Source organism: Uranotaenia lowii, chromosome 2, assembly GCF_029784155.1.
Source record: "Uranotaenia lowii strain MFRU-FL chromosome 2, ASM2978415v1, whole genome shotgun sequence".
Lineage (NCBI taxonomy): Eukaryota > Metazoa > Arthropoda > Insecta > Diptera > Culicidae > Uranotaenia > Uranotaenia lowii.
Window position 1 is genome coordinate 70,824,771 of NC_073692.1, and position 17,884 is coordinate 70,842,654.

The following is a 17,884-nucleotide window of genomic DNA, read 5'->3' on the forward strand; positions in this document are numbered from 1 at the left end:
GGCTTTCCCTATATTGATTCTTCCACTAAATTCTGATTTTAACTTACGATCTTGTTCCCGAATTTCGAATGATATGACGTTTTGAGTGATAAATCATTACAGAACCCTTATTTTAATTTCAAACTATAAATGCTTAGTGTTAAATCAGATTTGAACTGTTTTTTATTGTAAGATTTTGTGTTGTGCATTTTTATTTTGAGCTTTAGTTCAATATTTTATGACCTTCGTCTCATCCATATCTGCAATCATTTTTTAAAAAGAATTTTTAATTTTTATTTCTCATACTTATTGAATATAGTTGGTTTATTCAACTCAGTATTTGTCATATGCCAGTCATGTCACAGACCTGAAGCCGGGAAAACCACTTCATCCGGAAAAGTTGTTGTTTCTTACTGAGGAGAGTAAATTCATGTAAACGACCTTTCACCTCGGTTCCGTCCGCAGAACAGAGAGTATCATTTCATTGATCCCGAGCGACCGGAACACAGGCCATTCACCAAAGATTTCTTTCATTCGGGCAAAACTTACCACATTGTGCACCATTGAGTGGAAAACCCGATCAGCTGTAGGGATGCAGAGATCATCGTCAAGGAAGAAAGAAAATGCTCATGACGACGATGACGATCATCATCATCACCATTCACTGCACTGGTAGCGAAACGGAAAACAATCATATTAGTGTGGGGGTGGGGAGGGTGCCGGTTTGGAAATAAATGAAAATGCATTCGGCTAAGAATCAGCAAAACCGCGTCTCAGAGAGCCCAAGATAGTACTTGTAACAGACAATCAGCGATTGCGCCATTTAGATCCGAGATCTGAAGACTGGCGGTTAGAACAAGTGATAGTGAAAGTGTAGTTCCTATTCTAGAACGAGAGCTGATTAGTTCACATTTTTTTCGCAATTTTGCGAGAAAAAATGGCACCATTACGTTGGGGAATCGCTGGCGCGGGAACAATTTCGCACGATTTTGCGTGTGCCGTTTCGACGTTGCCAAAAGCCGATCATCACGTGGTAGCCGTTGCTGCTCGAGGATTGGAAAATGCACAGAAATTTGCCGAACTTCATGGAATCAGAAATTTTCACGTCGGTTTCGAGGCACTGGCCCGGGATCCCAATGTCGGTGAGTTACTCTTACGATCACCATCTAGTGAATTAGGCTATTTCGAATGAATTTCGATTTGAGCCTGCAAGCCATTTGAAGGTTGATTTGAACTAATTCTAGAAGTGAAAAAATTTAGTCAATTTTTTTTCATTGTGATTTATTTTCGATAGATATCGTCTACGTGGGTACGATGAACAGTCTGCGCTACGAAATCGCGCTTCAGATGCTAGACGGTGGAAAGCACGTGCTTTGCGAACGTCCTCTTTGCGTTAACGAGGGTCAATCGAAGGCTTTGCTGGAGTATGCCAGGGAACGTAAATTGTTCTGCATGGAAGGTATTTCGTCAAGATTCTTCCCAGCTTATGGTTACATACGGAATCGCATCCGCAACGGCGATCTTGGTGATATTCGGGAGGTTAAAGTCGAACTGGGATTCCCCATCAGTAAGGTCCAACGTATCCGGATGCAGCACTTGGGCGGAGGAAGTGTGCTAGATTTGGGTCTCTACAGCAGCCAACTGGCGCTTTGGATTCTGGAACAAAGTCCAGCGGAGATTAAGACCGAAGGAGAAATGAACGAAGAAAATGTGGACGTTCATACAAATGTTGAGCTCAAATTTCCCAGTGGTGCAACGGTGAAAATTCGAACCAGTGGAGTCGAAACACTTTCAAATACTGCCACGATTAGCGGATCAGAGGGGACTATCAAGGTAAATTTATTACAAGAATGTTTTTTTAAATCAACTTAACTAAAACACTTTTCTGCTACAGCTTCCTGATTTCTGGTGTCCGACCGAACTGACAGATTTGGATGGGACGATTAAATTTTACACATTGCCTATGTCCAAGGTGGAGTGTATTCAGAAGAACAGCGTTGGCCTTCGGTATGAGGCTGAGGAATGCCGGCTAAGGATAGAGGCCGGTGATTTGGAATCGTCGATTGTGAGCCATTCCGATAGTTTGGCTGTGGCGAGGGTCCAGGATACCATTCGGAAGCAGATGGGTGTTGAAATGGCTGAGGATTACATTTTTAAGCCTTGAAGAAGTTCCGTTTTATGAAATGATTTGTAAATAGATGTCGACATTAGAAGTATTATTGACAAATTAAAAAAAAAATACATAAGTTTGTAATGTAAATACAACATAGACTTGCAATATACTTATGCTTTCGGAATCGGTAATTTTTCTTATTTGCTAAAAGTCCTGTTGTTGGAAGAGATTTCTTCCAGGTGGTAGAGAGAACGCTAACATTATAAGGGATGTGATATTTTTCATCGAACAATGAGCAGCTAGCATCGTTATGCGACTAATTGTATTTTTGTCAATTACTGATGTTTTCATAATTGATATAATAGTTAATTTTAGTTTTTCTCCAGATTGAGTTATTTTACAAATTTCGGTTTCTTCAACAATTTTGTTTTTGAATGAAGATTTTTTACTTATCTTCTGTAAGAATTCTTTATTACATATTTTGTTATTTTCAATGAAACTTATGTACATGTTTGTATGTTTGTTTGTTTTTGCTAGGAAGTTTACTCTCGGCTACGAAATTCTGTTTTTGCTCTGTGTTTATGTGTGGTTTTTTTTTCTTGTCTCGTGACAGCTTACGATATCCTAATTTGGGGATACACTATTTTTTCCATGTTTGGGGTTCTTACTTCAAAAGGTTCTCGTAGTTGTGTCATTTGAGGAAACTAGCTCAGACACCAATTTTCGAAAGTGACAGCTTTACACTTCCTCCTACGGAGCTCACATGACATAGTAAGTGTATTTTTTAAAATTTATTCTTCTACAACTGTTAGTTGTTGCTTACCATGAAACGTTGTGATTAAGAAAAAGTTCTACCCTAACTGGTTTCTTGTTCGCTTTTTCACAATTTAGACCAACTTACATTGTATTCCTCTATGATAAACGGCATAAATTCAACTATGAGTCAAGTTTTTCTTTTTCTACCGCCTCACTCCTGATTCCGGATGTCAGTAGTGTTAGTTGAAAAGTGGATTAAAGCTGATGTGAGTCAATTTGTAAAGGTGCAATTAAAGCCAGGAAACAAAATACAGATAGATAACAAGATATAGTTTAAACAAAATTAGGAAAAAAGTAGAATTTTTAAACAATTTCATCAATTGCTAGATAGGGGAATGATATAGAAGGGATCGGAAACATAAAGATTTAAATTTACGCTTTCTGATAGCTACCATTAGCTACGTCTAATTGGAGACAGTTTCAACAATACTATTTTTGATAATTTCACTTAAGTGTTCGGTCGTTTCGATTACGGCACTAGGGGCGACTTGTTCAGGGACTTCGGCGACTTTGGTAGGGTCCGAATGGGTATCTTGCAGGATGGGCGTACCGAGTGTAGTTGCAGTACTCTTCGGAACATCCAGTGGTTGAGTATCGTTGGTTTCGGTGAGTGTGTTGTTGGATTCTGCAGCATGGGTGATGGGAATCTGTGGTGGATCCCGGAAGTCGCTTAGTTCGTCGTCTTCTTCGGCAATAATGGATTGCTTGACGATGCCAATCGAATGTCTACTGCTGGCGAGGAGATCATTAATGGCTTCCAAACGTTCGCTACTTGGTGCTAGAGGGGTGTTAAGGTCAATGAAATCTCCGCCAGTATCCAGAGGGCTGGTTTCAGGTAGGGGCTCCGATGTTTCGGGGATAATTACTTTTTCTGGACAGGAGGAACTAGTATTAAGAGGATTTGTTTGCGATAGACCATGGTCTACCAAATTGGAGGTGCTGCTGCAAGGTAGAGTTTCGTCACAGACGAAATTTGGGTTGATAGGAGTGTTTAGGGTTGTGTCTTCATCCATTATTACCGTGGTATTGGTATTCGAGGTCGAAGTTCCCGGGAGGCATTCTACCATCTGTCCGTGGTAGATTGTGGAATGTGGATCTTGTTGCCGTTGCTGGTGGTGGTCCAAAATAAGACTGCTGTGGTGAGGTTGATGGTATTGTTCTAGACTGGTTGGATAATTTCCGTAGTAAGGTGCCATTAGTGCATTATTCATCGGCAATTGATCAGTAGGTTGATTGGAAGAATAGTAATCCCTAAAAGCGTAATGGAGATCTAGAGAATCTGTTCCTTGTGGAACCGAATGATTGCCTAGATAGTTATGCCCCGCTAATGCGTATTGATGCTGCATCTGATGGTGAGCCTGATGATGCTGGTGATGGTGATATCCATCCACAGTATCAGCTCCTCCATTGACTGCCAGCCTTCCGTACAGTCCTGGTAACCGTACAGGACCACTAGACCAGTCTTTCAAGCTACCATAACCACCATTAGCTCCCATTGCCATCCCACCGTCCGTGTCCCCATTTGTCTTGTTATCCAAATTTAACCTCATGATAGTGTGTATGAAATGTGTTCGCACCCTAGCTGGATTAAACTCAACCCGACCCATGACGTTGGCACAACCATCCTGTGTACATCCACAAGGAAAATTTGGCCTATCCACCTGACATTTGATGCCAGCCTGACTGCAGGCACACGTATCCGGATCACAGTATCCTCGGCAGGTACAACCGCATACTTCCCGAGAAGTTCGAATCAATCGGCACTCGTCCTTTTCGGAAGAATCGATTTGTCGCACACCGGCTGCTTTGAGGAGTGCCCGTCGCTGTCGAGCCGTCACCGGCTGTAGGAAACCATAGGATTCGCATTCACCCTCGGAACCGCTGTCACAGCTTGGTTCCTCGTCGCTGTCCGTTTCTTCGCTAGAGCTGCTGCGAGGATTAAGCTCCTGCAGCTGTGCTCGATGCATTTTCCTCTGTTCGGCGGCATGTTCGGCCAAGGTAAACCTCCTGCAAAGTTTGAACCATGTTAAAAATTGTAATAATGATCAATAATAACACTAGTTTACAGCATTTTTGAACTCAGTAAACTGAAAGTCATTTTCAATGTGAAATCGGGCGCTGAATCCGAAAATGAAATTTAAAAAAATCTCAGTAGAACCGTTTTGGAGTTATGCTCCAAATATGAAATTTCGAAAAAATTAAAAAAGTTCTTGTACTTAGATTAAAATATCTCGGACGGCATAACAGTAATTTGAAATCCCGCTTTTGCATATTGAAGGTGAATAAGTTTTCTATCGATCATCTCAACACTGTTTTTGCGTTTGAACAACAGTGTGGTTGATATTAGTGACTTTATGAGAAAAAAAATATAAAATACGCATTTTTTTAGAGAAAATTTTGTTTCAACGAAAGTTTTAGACTCGATGGTAGCATTTAAAAAATCTGAATTTCCTTTGCGCTTGAATGTAAATTTAAAACAAAGATTTCAAGTGGTTATTTATCAAAATCGGTTGAAAATTGAAGAAGTTATGGTTACTTTACCATAACTGAATTTTTTGGAGTTTTTAATAATTTAACGAACCGCAGTACACTTATCATAGTATAGGAAGAATGAAACATGATAAATCTCACTCGCTTCAAGTCAAAATTATTTATTAGCTTACCAGAAGGTCACATGCCAAGTTTCAGGAAGATCTGTACATAGGGAGGGGTTGCTTAAGTCTCAAACGTGAATAAAATTTTGAAGTATTTTGCCCGGAAGGAACGAAAAATACTGGTTTTTCATCAATAACTTTTTTCATCACTAGCTGATTATTTTTTATGGTTGATTTTCTTGAAGCCTAAGTTGAGACAAATATTTCACTCGAAGACTGTAACTCGATTGGATTTGAAACAGAAAAGTTATTGCGGTTCAAAGATTGTATTTTGGTCGAAAATTGTCGTATAAAACGCAATGCGTAAAAAGTACTCATTGCGTGTTGGACAAAATTTGCGGCCTTTGAACCGCACTAACTTTTCTGTTTCAAATCCAATCGATTTACAGTCTTCAGATGAAATATTTGTCTCAACTTAGGCTTTAAGAAAATCAACCATAAAAAACAATCAACTAGTGTTGAAAAAAGTTATTGATGAAAAACCAGTATTTTTCGTTCCTTCCGGGCGAAATACTTCAAAATTTTATTCACGTTTGAGACTTAAGCAACCCCTCCCTATGTACAGATCTTCCTGAAACTTGGCATGTGACCTTCTGGTAAGCTAATAAATAATTTTGACTTGAAGCGAGTGAGATTTATCATGTTTCATTCTTCCTATACTATGATAAGTGTACTGCGGTTGTTTAAATTATTAAAAACTCCAAAAAATTCAGTTATGGTAAAGTAGCCATAACTTCTTCAATTTTCAACCGAATTTGATAAATAACCACTTGAAATCTTTGTTTTGAATTGACATTTAAGCGCAAAAGAAAACCGGATTTTTTAAATGCTTCCAGCGAGTCTAAAACTTTCGTTGAAACAAAATTTTCTCTAAACAAATGCGTTTTTTATAATTTTTTTTCTCATAAAGTCACTAATATCAGCAATACTGTTGGTCAAACGCAAAAACAGTGTTGAGATGATCGATAGAAAACTTATTCACCTTCAATATGCAAAAGCGGGATTTCAAATTACTGTTATGCCGTCCGAGATATTTTAATCTAAGTACAAGAACTTTTTTAATTTTTTTGAAATTTCATATATGGAGCATAACTAAAAAACGGTTCTACTGAGATTTTTTTGAATTTCATTTTCGGATTCAGCGCCCGATTTTACATAAAAAATGTTGGTCAGTTGACCAAGTTCACGATTTTTTTAAAATTTTGTAAACTAGTGTAATTAGCGATTGAACTCACCTTGAATGCATGTGCTGAATTTCCATACCGAGAGTGCATCCACCCTGTGATGGTACACATCCAAAACCTTGCATCCGACTGAAATAGTAGACCGTCACCCCGTCAAATGTAATGCCCTTCTTTGGTCGCTTTTCGTTACTCGCACCGGTCGTTTCCTCCGCCGAGCGCCGCTTGAGATTGCTTTTCACCGGAGGCAGCTCTGTGATTTCTTTCTCCAATGTCGAAAGATTCCTGGACGGTTCGGATCCTAATCCTGAATCTGATCCATCGCTTGCTTCTTCCTCTTCAGGTTCCTGAGTATTAGTCGAGCTCGTTGCGATCGGATCAGTTTCTTCAGCGTTGGAACGATCGGCAACATCTGGACATTCCTCCGGTACCACCAAATCCGTCACCGTCACGTTTGGGGTATCCCCACAGGAGGCCGTCGTAAAGCTATCATCTTCCAGGTTGGTAGACTTGGTCTCATCACTATTGTGCCCATTCTCCAGGGACATGCCACTGTCATCAAGGCCGTTTACACTAATAGTCACAGCAGGTTCTCCCGTTACCCTCGCTAGCTCACTTCCCTGTTTCAGGCTGGTCACATCGACCAGTATAATCTGACCGGCAGAACTGTCCAAATCACTACAACTCGTGTTCGCAGTTTCAGCGGTCACACTGCTCACAGTGCTGCAGATACTGCTGTTCAAATCGATTCTTTCCACATTCCCTGCACCGTCACATGCCCCCAGTACGTCCTCTTCCCCATCGAGGGCTAGCGGGTCGTACAGGGGATCCTCGCACGGCGTTTCTTCGGCGCCGTCCATAGCACTGTTAGTATCCAGGCTTGTTTCCTCCATGGTACCAATTCCGTTGGTTACTCTGAAAAGAGGTTTAATTATCTGATTAGTACACGATTTCAATAAGCTTAAACTAATATTAAAGTAAAGACGGAATCTTTTCTCGATACCTGGTCAACAGAACTTGATCTATACCACAGAAATGTTTTTAACCTTTTGAAATGTTCAAGATTATCGGGTTCTTTGGTCACTAATCGATAACTCGCTGCAGCTCAACAAAATCAACAGTAAGATCTTGGGAAAACTGGCTTACAGTCATATCTCTAACAAGAATAGCATGAAAACACTCGGTTTCAGGAGACTTCCTCGGAGAACATCTCCAGAGGACTGACCTTGTTTGTCTGCTTCATAGGGATCTAGTGTGTTTACCGAAACATGAATAAAGGAAATCATTCCAAATAACCGGATACTTTAACGCTGTTTTTTAAAACACTTATCACCAGGCTTTCAAGGATCTTCCAAAGACATGTAAAGAAGAGTCCTCTACCTCATCATAGAAAGTATACTATTACCTAGTTAAATTTCACTTTAAACAAAAAGATCAACGTCCAGTGTCACCCAACTCAAAGACGAAATGACATAAACACTCGCTATATATATTTCGCCATGTTAAAGGGTCTCGTGGTACAACTTTTGGTAGCTATGTGACCTCACGCATTTATGGAATATTCTCAGATTTTTTTTAACTTCGTCAAAAAAACGTGTTTTGGAAATGCTGGAAAAATGTTTTTACAGGATATCACCACGAGTCTGACTCGTGGTAAGGGCTCTGTGCCATTATCATAACCCACAAAGGTTTTCTTGTTGCCAGTAATATATATCCACATTATATTGTTAGTATGCTCGATTTGTGAAAGCATTGATCCCGGTGTTTAAAATATTTTGATTGGATTGGAATGGGATTTATGATCGCTGTTGAAAACAAAGGTTTAAACGGTTTGACACCCGTTGAATGTGAAACGACTAAGCGATATTTACATTCGATTGCAGAAAATCTCTTGGGCAAACTTGAAAGTTGAAGCTATGTAAAAGTTTTAAAACGGAAAAGAGGTAAATTGAAGAAAGTTAGTTGAAGAAAGAATTTCATTACATCTGAGGCGCTTAGAACCAGAGGAATGTAAGTGCCTACATATCTAATAGTTTCGAGAAGAGGCACTTCAAAATTAGGAAGGTACTTGATTTTTCTTGTTATTTTTGGATTCGAGCAGTTATTTTATCGAATGTATTGAAAAATCTGAATTTGCACGAGATGAGGATTAAATTACGAAGGATCCATCGGTATTAACTCAAAATCGATTTCTAGCATTTACATCCCTCTGGTTATGAGAGCGCTGAAAGCGCTCAAAACAGTCGAAAATTTTAAAGTTTTTAAAAAACTGCAACTTTTGAACTATTCGTTGAAATGTCGATATTTTTTAAAGTGAAGACATTATTTCTTGGCAAATGACTAGAACATTGTCTAACAGCGAGAATGATCAAAATCAGTACACAAAATTTATGTTATATAAAAATTTAAACAAGAAATACGCTCTGCAATTCTTTTTCCTTTCCAAATTAGACTGAAACAAATATCAATTTCTTCTTTTGTTACCCCCTTTCTAAAAAAAATTGAAGGGGGGAATAAATAAAGTTTTAAATATTTGATGTAAACTTCCAAAAACAATTTAAATATCCGAAAGATTCCAAGAACGAAAAACAAATATTGGAAGATGGGATTTATTTCACTTTTTATATTCTTGTTTATAATGATTTTTTAAATAAAATACTTGATTTTTAGGTTTTGTGCAATGATATAGTATAAAATTTTGTGCATTCAAACTTTCGTACAATTTATCTCAATTTATTGGTTTTTCGCATTATAATTTACCCCCCCCCCCCCCTCCCCCCTCTCGCGATGTTCCAACTCCAAGTGACAAAAGAAGGATTTGAAATTTGTTCCGGGCTTATGGGAATTTTTTTCAACCACGCGTATTAAGGTTTTGTTCCTTTTAAAACTAAATTCATGAATGGTAAATTTTTGGAATATGGAGCACGATAAACGGTAATAATTTTAACGATAAATCTACAATATAAAGTTTTGTTAAAGAAGGAGCCAAAATACTGGGATGCTTGTGATTATCCGTTATGAAATTCAGAAGTTTTTCCAGTTAAAAACTGTGATTTTTACAGGAAGCACAATCACATTCCAAAGTTTCTCCCTGAAAATATTCAAAAGTAATGTTGGAAAAACTTAAGGTTTTAGTAAAAGATCTCCGGTGTACTCGTGTATCTTTCACTGTAGAATGCTGATAAGTATCGCTTGATATTTTCAATACAGTAGAGCAGAGAGACGGCCCTAGCAGGCGGAAAAATTGCTTTTTGTGAGTGTTTTCCAATTTGTGATTTAAAATTATTTTAATTAGACTTTTAAAATTGTAATTTAAAATTTTTTTTCTCTTTCAACCTTTATTTGTAATAAATATAGTTTCTGAAGATGGTCGAATAAAGTAGACCGAAACTGACTCTTATTCATAAAAATATGAAAACAAGGTGATGTAAATTGATTTCTTTTCTATTAGAACTGTAAGAAGTTCCCATTTTTCAAGATTTCCTATGAACTTTATAGAAATAGCGTCATAGAAAACCGTCACAGAATTTAAGGTTTAAATCACAGAGTTCGAGAATTTTTTTGTCAAAAACACAGATATTTTTTTCGGCAACCTTGGCCACCACCTACCAAGTTACACGTAAATCGGTTCATTAGTTTTCGACGTGAAAATCGGCGTGGAGAATCCGGGAGTGGTTTCTACGAAATTTGAAGCCCATCCCCCTCCTAGAAAGGGGGGCCACGATACAAGTTTTGGGAAGAATACGCACCCTGTCCATTTTCGAAGACAAATTTGTGATTTAGATTTTTTCCCAAAAAGAGGAGGGATTACTTTGAATAATTAGTATTATATTGGAGATCGAGTTTAGAACTAGGCATAAAAGTTGATAGAGTTTTTCTTTTTTGAAGACATGGTCTTAAATAAAAGAAAAATTAAAAAAGCAATTGCTTTCGTTTTGCCACCATTCTAAATTATGATAAAATCAAAGTTTTTATAATTTCAGGAAAGAAGACGTGGAATTTATATAATTTATTTAACACTTTCTATGAGCCATTAGTTCAACGTTTGCCAAATGGATTTGTTGCAACGCACACAGGGGTTAAGCTAGTTTGATATTAAACTTTCTTTCAAACAAGAATAAAAGTTTTGGTTTTTTTTTGTAAACTTTCCAGATTTTGCCCGCGTTTGTTCACATTATTTGCTAAATCGAATAAAACCTCAAATTCGATTTTTCAGAGATCATTCGAAAATGAACAGAATTCAAATTACGAGTTATTCTCTTTCACTTTTTTCTTGTATATTTTGAAATAAACCTAGATTTTTTTTTCCAATTTACCCTGTTTTTCCCATTTTTTCAAAAAATCGTACAAAATTCCCCGGCTGTGCAGATAATTATGGTAAAAAGTGTGGTATACTTAAGGTTAAGGATCATGGTCCTTTTCAACAACTTTTTTGGTGGCCAAATTGATTGCAGGATGGCCAGCGAGTTACCCTTTTTTTCAAATTTCCGTTTTTGCGTAAAATATTTTTTGATTTCCCCAGATTTAAATAACATGAAGAAATACGTACATCGTTTATTAGGCATTTATGTGTATGAATGTTTGGATATTTTACAGAAATTAAAATATTAACACATTGAAATGCAAAGCTTCAAGAAAATAATATTAGTAGAAAATAATTTTAGTATCTTGCGAAATTTCGTCGAATATTGCCACCTTCATCCCAGTCTTTGACAACAACTTCGCTTCTTACTAAATTTATTTTCATGATTTGGGTTTGATAAAATATTCCTATGATATAACGCCATGTGATCAGAAAATTTCAAGTTGAAGTTCCAATGAAAAGTTTGTTTTTTTTCTACTCTTTAACAGAGATGAGTTCTGGTTTCGGGTATTTAAAATATGATCATAAACAATTTATTTCGGATTGAATTACAGATCCATGAATCAAATCATGAGTTTATATTGGGATTCACATTTCGAATTCAAAATTAAATTTTAACTTTTGATGTTAGTTCAAAATTCATATTAGGTGGAATTCAGTTTTGTGTTAACTTTAAACTTTAAAATTATTTTTTTTAATAATGTGTATCTAGAGGCTGAGCTCTGGGTGCTGGATTCTAGATTTGCAATATTTTTTTTTTAAATCTAGGAATTTTCAGTACAGCCCCGAAAATGCATTAACATATTAATAAAAACTTTCAAAACCGTGCTTAGGATAAAATTTGTAAGTTCTGGATTTATTGTAATGAATTTCTAATAAATATGATTTCGAAACTCATACACATATGATAAGTATTTTTTCACATTTCTTTCCGAATAAAGAATACGGTTATCAGTAAAAGCGCAAAATATGTCGTTCGATTTTTTTGTCGGACTCTTCAAAATTGTTTCCTGTACATTTGAAACATTTTCTTTACATTTCTGCTTATTTTATGTTTTAATTCATCATAACGTGTCTCTGATGAAGTTCTGAACATAATAAAATCTAGGCCAATAGTAAGAAAGGTGTTAAGCATCAATCTCAAGTTTCGAAATAAGAATTCAGGAAAAAATACTATCAACATATGAATGCAATGTTGTCAAAATTTTTGATTTCTTCAACTAATTCCTTCATCCAGTCTTTCAGGTTTTTTTTTCTAAAGATTCATACAGAAAGTGCACTAAGTTATGAAATATATAATTCTCACATTATTTTACGCTAATACAGCTTATTTGAAAAAAAAAAAAAAATCTAAGCTCTAAGCTGGCTATGCAAAGCATTTTTTTGAGATTTTTTATTCTCATCCTAAGGCTATGATCATTTAGTATCCGGGCAGTTACAAGCGTGTGCATTTTAAAAACTATTCATTTGATCGAAAAACTTTCTATGGAGGAAATGAAGGTGTTAATATGACATTTAATGTAAAGATATAAAAAAAATATTTATCAATGATTTCAATAAATACTCTAACTTTTTCATAAAATCTCTTTTTTATCTTTGCACACTTTTTTCAGTCATGTATTGATCAAATATTTTTACCACAGAGGCAAAACCTTTGCAAAATCATGATATTTCACACAAACTCACCTGGAAAGAGCAATTGGAATCTAGTTGGAACCTTTTCATGAGTAGGCATCTTGAAGAATTTGATTTCTTAAATCTGGTTTTAACACTAGAAGGACCGGCAAATTGAATATACCTATTCGGACCGTGACCAGTCAAAATGACTGGTAAAGGGGAAATTTTTTCTATCAAAATATTTTTAAATTTTTTCTTCTGAAATTATTTTGTTATTAATTCGATAACATTTTTGTTATAAAATCGAAATATTTTTCACCATGGGTGCCCGGAATCACCTCAGTTTGGCATAGTTGACGAATGCGTGTATGTCATAAAATGAATATGTCAAATAATTATCAAAAAATTGAAACACATTATCAATCTAATAATAAAAACATGTTAGATGGCTATGGGTATTGACCATGGGTGCACGGTTTCACTTCAGTTTTGTTTTATTAGATGTTTTCTAGCATCCATCGCTCTGAAGTTTTTCAACCCGATGCCTATAAATTATACCTGATAATGTAGGTTTTGAAGCATATTTTTCATATAAGTAGAGCAATTCACCATGGGTGCACGGATTCACCGCCATTCATCCAAAATCAATTTTTTTGCATGTTAAAGGTAAAGAATAAAGACTTTTAAAGATTCAAATGAAAATTTGTGTTATATACATGGTTTTTCACTATGGGTGCACGGATTCACAGCGTTTTAATCATATATTGGACTTTTTGCAATTTTTTTAAAAGCATTATTACAAATCTTAACTAAACCAAAGTCGAAATCATGTCTTTCATGTTGAGTCATAATTATTTAAATAACGATTTTTATTTTAAGCTCCGTTTTTTCATTCCTGGAAAAGAAATATTTCAATTATATCTTGAAATAATAAATTTATTTATTTATTATTAAAAAACAGGTTTTTGCCATCGTATATTTATCTGATAAGATCTGATCAACATCCAAGAAATTGGAAAACGGTTATCATGGATCGAGTGAATTTTAGGAATTATATGCATCAAGTTATGTCGTGCGACGGAAAACAGTGGAAATAAAAATAATGAATCAACATGGTCAAATGTACACATTGATTTGTTTTTCCTTAAAAGTTTTTCGATTGACTAATGTTGCATTTCAAATGCCTATCATATCTAATTAAAAAAAATTTGGTGTTCTGAAGCAAGTTAAAAACTATTTATTTCTATATAATTAACAACGGCGAATTTACAGCCATTCCGTGCACCCATGTTGAAAAATCTTAGCGCCAATGTGGTCTATCAGATAGACTGGCGTGAGTCTAGTCTAGGTATGCCAGGTGTACTGGGTTCGATTCCCGGTATCGGCAAGAAAACTCTAGGGTTCAAACCCCGTAAGTTGCCGACAGGTAAGATGTGTTTCCTCTTATAAAAATAATGTTCAATCAGTTGCCAGCTTTATACACGGGTGCCGGAATACCTGTAAGGGAACTTGAATTGGAAATTTGTCGAACCTAATAATCTAAGAATGCAAGTGAATACATACTTGGGCAGAAACTGCGGTGAATCCGTGCACCCATGGTGGATAACCAACGTATGAAGAATAATCAAATAAGAAAAAATCATTTAAATTGTTAAGTTTCATAGACATAAGGTCTTCAAATTTGAATAAATAAGTACACAATTCATAATTATTTTACTCATACTAGTTCAGTATAAAACATATTTATCACCTAAAATTACTCGATTACTCGAATGGACATGTATTAAAACTAACATAACTTTTACAAATCTTGATGAAATTTCGCCAAATTTTGACAGAAAGTTCGATTATAGTTGAGCAACAAAACAGACCAAAAAAATTGGGAGTCAAGTGCTTGAAGCGCCACACAGCGGTCGATCCGAGAACTTTTTCTACAAATTTCCATGACTTCGCATCGAAAATCAATTATTTCATAGCTAATGACACACTCCTGCCCACCATAAATCAACTAAGGCTCTTTGTCTTGAATGTAGATTGCAAATAAAACCAAAAGCAAGCGAAAAAAATTTATCTTGTTTGAGTTATAGGTTTGTGAATTTTACCAGTCATTTTGACTGGTCACGGTCCGAGTGTCCATGGCGAAATTTTTCTCGCTTATTAAAAGAGCTAGAAAAATGAAAAATACACAGTTTTGTAGAGATTCAAAATTCATGAAAAGTCGTATTTTTTGCGAATTTTTAGAGCGTAGTGTTTTAAAGATATTCAACAAACAAAGTGTCCCACCAGTCATTTTGACTGGTGCGGTCTTTCTAGTGTTAACATAAATTTTGTTGTCCATCAGAACACATCTGTCATATTGCGTAAAAACTGGATGCACAGATTTCGATCTTTGGAACTGATCATTATTAGTTATTTACTTGGTGTTTACTAGTCAGGCAACACTTTTTTCCTGCCGGAAATGAATTTTTTGCATTATTTAAGAAGTCTGCATTCAGTTATCCCCAATAACCATAGACTTTTTACCATTTTCAAGATCAAGGGTTGCACTCCGATGGTTGGTTTGAACTTCGTGTGGCTCCTAAAGTGGCTCCTTATACTTCTCAACCATTTGGTTTAAAAAAAAAATCATAAAAAACCAACAGTTTATGAGCTTTTAAGTCAACAATGGAGAATTTTCGAGGCGTAAAATGCGAGAAAGGAGCAAATTTGTGCAAAATTATTTTTACCATGTCTTTTTGCATCGTAAATATCTCAAACACACATTAACTTAAAAATCTATCAAAAATAGGCAAGATAGTCCTTTTCATAACCAATACAACGCTACTAAAGTTTTGCATATCCGAGCTCTATTATCGTAGCTATCAACGAAATAAAGTGCCCGGATACTAAATGATCATAGCCTTACACAGCTTTCAAATAAGCAGTGAAAACGCAAACGCAAAAATTAAAAAAAATAATTTTGAAAACAAAATTGTATAATATAAAATATCTTTTCTGGGGTACAATTTAGGTTTGTGGTTTGTTCACATGAATTATACTGTAAGAATCAAGGAATATTTTTCATCCAAAGTTATATTTTTTGGAACTTTCAGCACATCTCTGACGATTTTTAATGATAATTTTTGTTTTCCCATACAAATTTCCATACAAAATTAAAACTCGTTCTGCTTATTCAGGACTGAATGGATCGCTTCCAAAATTTTTATAGCTATTTCTGGCCGCAAAAACAACAAAAAAAAAGTTATGGGAGGTGTAAAAATTTAAGAATTTGAAATGTCCATACAAAGCTTGCAGCGGTCTACTGGTCACCCTGTGATTGGCACCTGTATCGACATATTTTGCGGGCTTCTTCTTCTTCAGAAAAAAATGGGAAATTCCATAAGTCTGAACGAGCAATACTAAAAAGCGAATCATGACACGCTAAAGGTGTTCGTTGCATGTTTAATCAATCAAATGTCATATTATTAAAGGTAACAATCCTGGGCTCAATATATAAAATTTAAAACACTTAATTTCCTTAAAGTTAGTGGGAAAAATTTAAACATCAAGGAGTCATCAAGCCTGCATAAAAAAGGTCCCTGATAAACAAAAAAAATCTTGTGTAGTTGTTAATACATGTTTCATTGAAAAGAGACTTACCCAACACCGTTGGATCCATTGGAATTTTTGTGCAAATAGGTTAGCAACGATTTGATCGGTTTCAGCATGCTTCCAGATTTCCCTTCGGCGAAAACAGGAGAAACAGCTCGAGCCACCAACAACTTTATAGTCTTGAATATTCACCACTTGTTACGGTTATTTCTTAAGCACTATCAGTACGGTATTCAAAGGTTTCGTTTTTCATCGATGCAGTTCGTTTGGTACACTTGAAACAACACTAGCACGACAAATTTCTGGTAACATGATCCTGGTTGGCATTTCTAGCTGGCTGGCTCATGGCCGGCTCTCCTTCATTCAACTGTTCCGGAAGAATCCTTTGGGCTTTCTGTGAATGCTGAGAGCTCGGAGAATTTACGATAGCAAACTTTTCATTCCATCCAACAGGTTCAGCACTGCAAAAAGATAGAGAAACAAAAAGTTTGAGAACATTAATCACCGATTTTCTTCGATCAAGGATTGGGAAGAATGAAATTCGGTACCAGGGTAATCGATCTCTTAACACAACTTATGTTTGTTCCCGGTTCTGTGCCCGAACTCTTTACCTTCAGGCGGGCCTACCGGATCTCTTATCATTTCGATTTGGAAACTGCGAGTAAACATTTTTCAGGAATAAACGAGACTCTCACATTGCGCGCTCTCACATTAACATGCATTTTAAAGCTTGACCCACACTAGCTCAATGTGTTCGAATTCAATCGGCAGAATTACCGGAGATTAACAAACGGTCAACTTTATCAGGCTTACTTGTGACCACAGGGTGTTGTCGAACAACGACGAGATTCAAAAATTTATCAACTCAAGTGCCACATGCTGGTGAAAGTTGGGAAAAAAGCTCCAGAAAACACCGACTTTCCACGGACCCAGAATGATCTTTTCTAGATTATTGACAGAAAGTCTCCTTGGCACTGGCACTGTGGCATAACCATAGGAGCTCCACAGAGCATTTTCCAATATCGCAGTAGTAGGACTGTACGGTGCCACAGAGAAAAGACATCCAACGACTGTTTCGGGGGGAAAGAAAAATCGCTATTTGCTTTGGCTCTGCTCAGTATTGTGCTCTCGTGGAAAATGTGAATCTCCCGAAGCATGGAATATAAACTATACCGATATATGGTAGGTTCCTACTGAGACGAGGCACGGCAAAAGCACACGAACGAAGGTTTTCACCAGTGGCCACATCAACGAGCCGAGAGTGACGAAGAGTGAAAAAGGTTCTCCTATTTGCTCCGCGGAGGGGGGGAAGGGGCTCTCTTTTTGTTCCACCAGATGCCGTCCTCCTTTTTCCGTCAAATGCCTTCCTTAGCCCACCGCCTCTTGTTCGCACTTGGGCCACATATTTTTACTGAAACGGGTGCGAGCTCGCTCTTGTCTATTTCGTTTGGATTTACAGTGCTCGTCGGAGAAGTGGGATGTTTATTCTATTTGGCGTTAATTTTATAATAGAAAAAAATTGATATAGTTGAAAACACCAATTGATACTTGTTCTAAACAAATATCACGT

At 36.5% G+C, this 17,884-nt stretch overlaps 2 protein-coding genes across 2 annotated transcripts; one reads left to right on the forward strand and one right to left on the reverse strand.

The window, feature by feature from the left end:
• The first annotated feature begins 757 nt into the window (after positions 1-757).
• LOC129749057 (trans-1,2-dihydrobenzene-1,2-diol dehydrogenase-like) lies at positions 758-2,266 on the forward strand. Its single transcript, XM_055743884.1, has 3 exons — positions 758-1,121; positions 1,274-1,812; positions 1,874-2,266. Exons 1-3 carry the CDS (start codon positions 917-919, stop codon positions 2,141-2,143), a joined length of 1,014 nt encoding a protein of 337 aa, XP_055599859.1. The 5' UTR covers positions 758-916; the 3' UTR covers positions 2,144-2,266.
• A 675-nt stretch (positions 2,267-2,941) lies between these two features.
• LOC129747891 (uncharacterized) lies at positions 2,942-17,312 on the reverse strand. Its single transcript, XM_055742273.1, has 4 exons — positions 17,128-17,312; positions 16,363-16,775; positions 6,798-7,658; positions 2,942-4,915 (listed from the first exon to the last, which is right to left on the reverse strand). Exons 2-4 carry the CDS (start codon positions 16,428-16,430, stop codon positions 3,313-3,315), a joined length of 2,532 nt encoding a protein of 843 aa, XP_055598248.1. The 5' UTR covers positions 16,431-16,775; positions 17,128-17,312; the 3' UTR covers positions 2,942-3,312.
• Positions 17,313-17,884: the final 572 nt, after the last annotated feature.

What these genes read in the sequence shown, in the direction of transcription:
- LOC129749057 (XM_055743884.1), top strand. Translation starts at nt 917, where the DNA reads ATGGCACCATTACGTTGGGGAATCGCTGGCGCGGGAACAATTTCGCAC. An exon ending in GGCCCGGGATCCCAATGTCG is followed by an intron (nt 1,122 to 1,273) that starts GTGAGTTACTCT and finishes TATTTTCGATAG; the next exon opens with ATATCGTCTACGTGGGTACG. An exon ending in GATCAGAGGGGACTATCAAG is followed by an intron (nt 1,813 to 1,873) that starts GTAAATTTATTA and finishes TTTCTGCTACAG; the next exon opens with CTTCCTGATTTCTGGTGTCC.
- LOC129747891 (XM_055742273.1), bottom strand. Translation starts at nt 16,430, where the DNA reads ATGCTGAAACCGATCAAATCGTTGCTAACCTATTTGCACAAAAATTCC. An exon ending in AATGGATCCAACGGTGTTGG is followed by an intron (nt 7,659 to 16,362) that starts GTAAGTCTCTTT and finishes ACCTCTTTTCAG; the next exon opens with AGTAACCAACGGAATTGGTA. An exon ending in ATTCAGCACATGCATTCAAG is followed by an intron (nt 4,916 to 6,797) that starts GTGAGTTCAATC and finishes CAAACTTTGCAG; the next exon opens with GAGGTTTACCTTGGCCGAAC.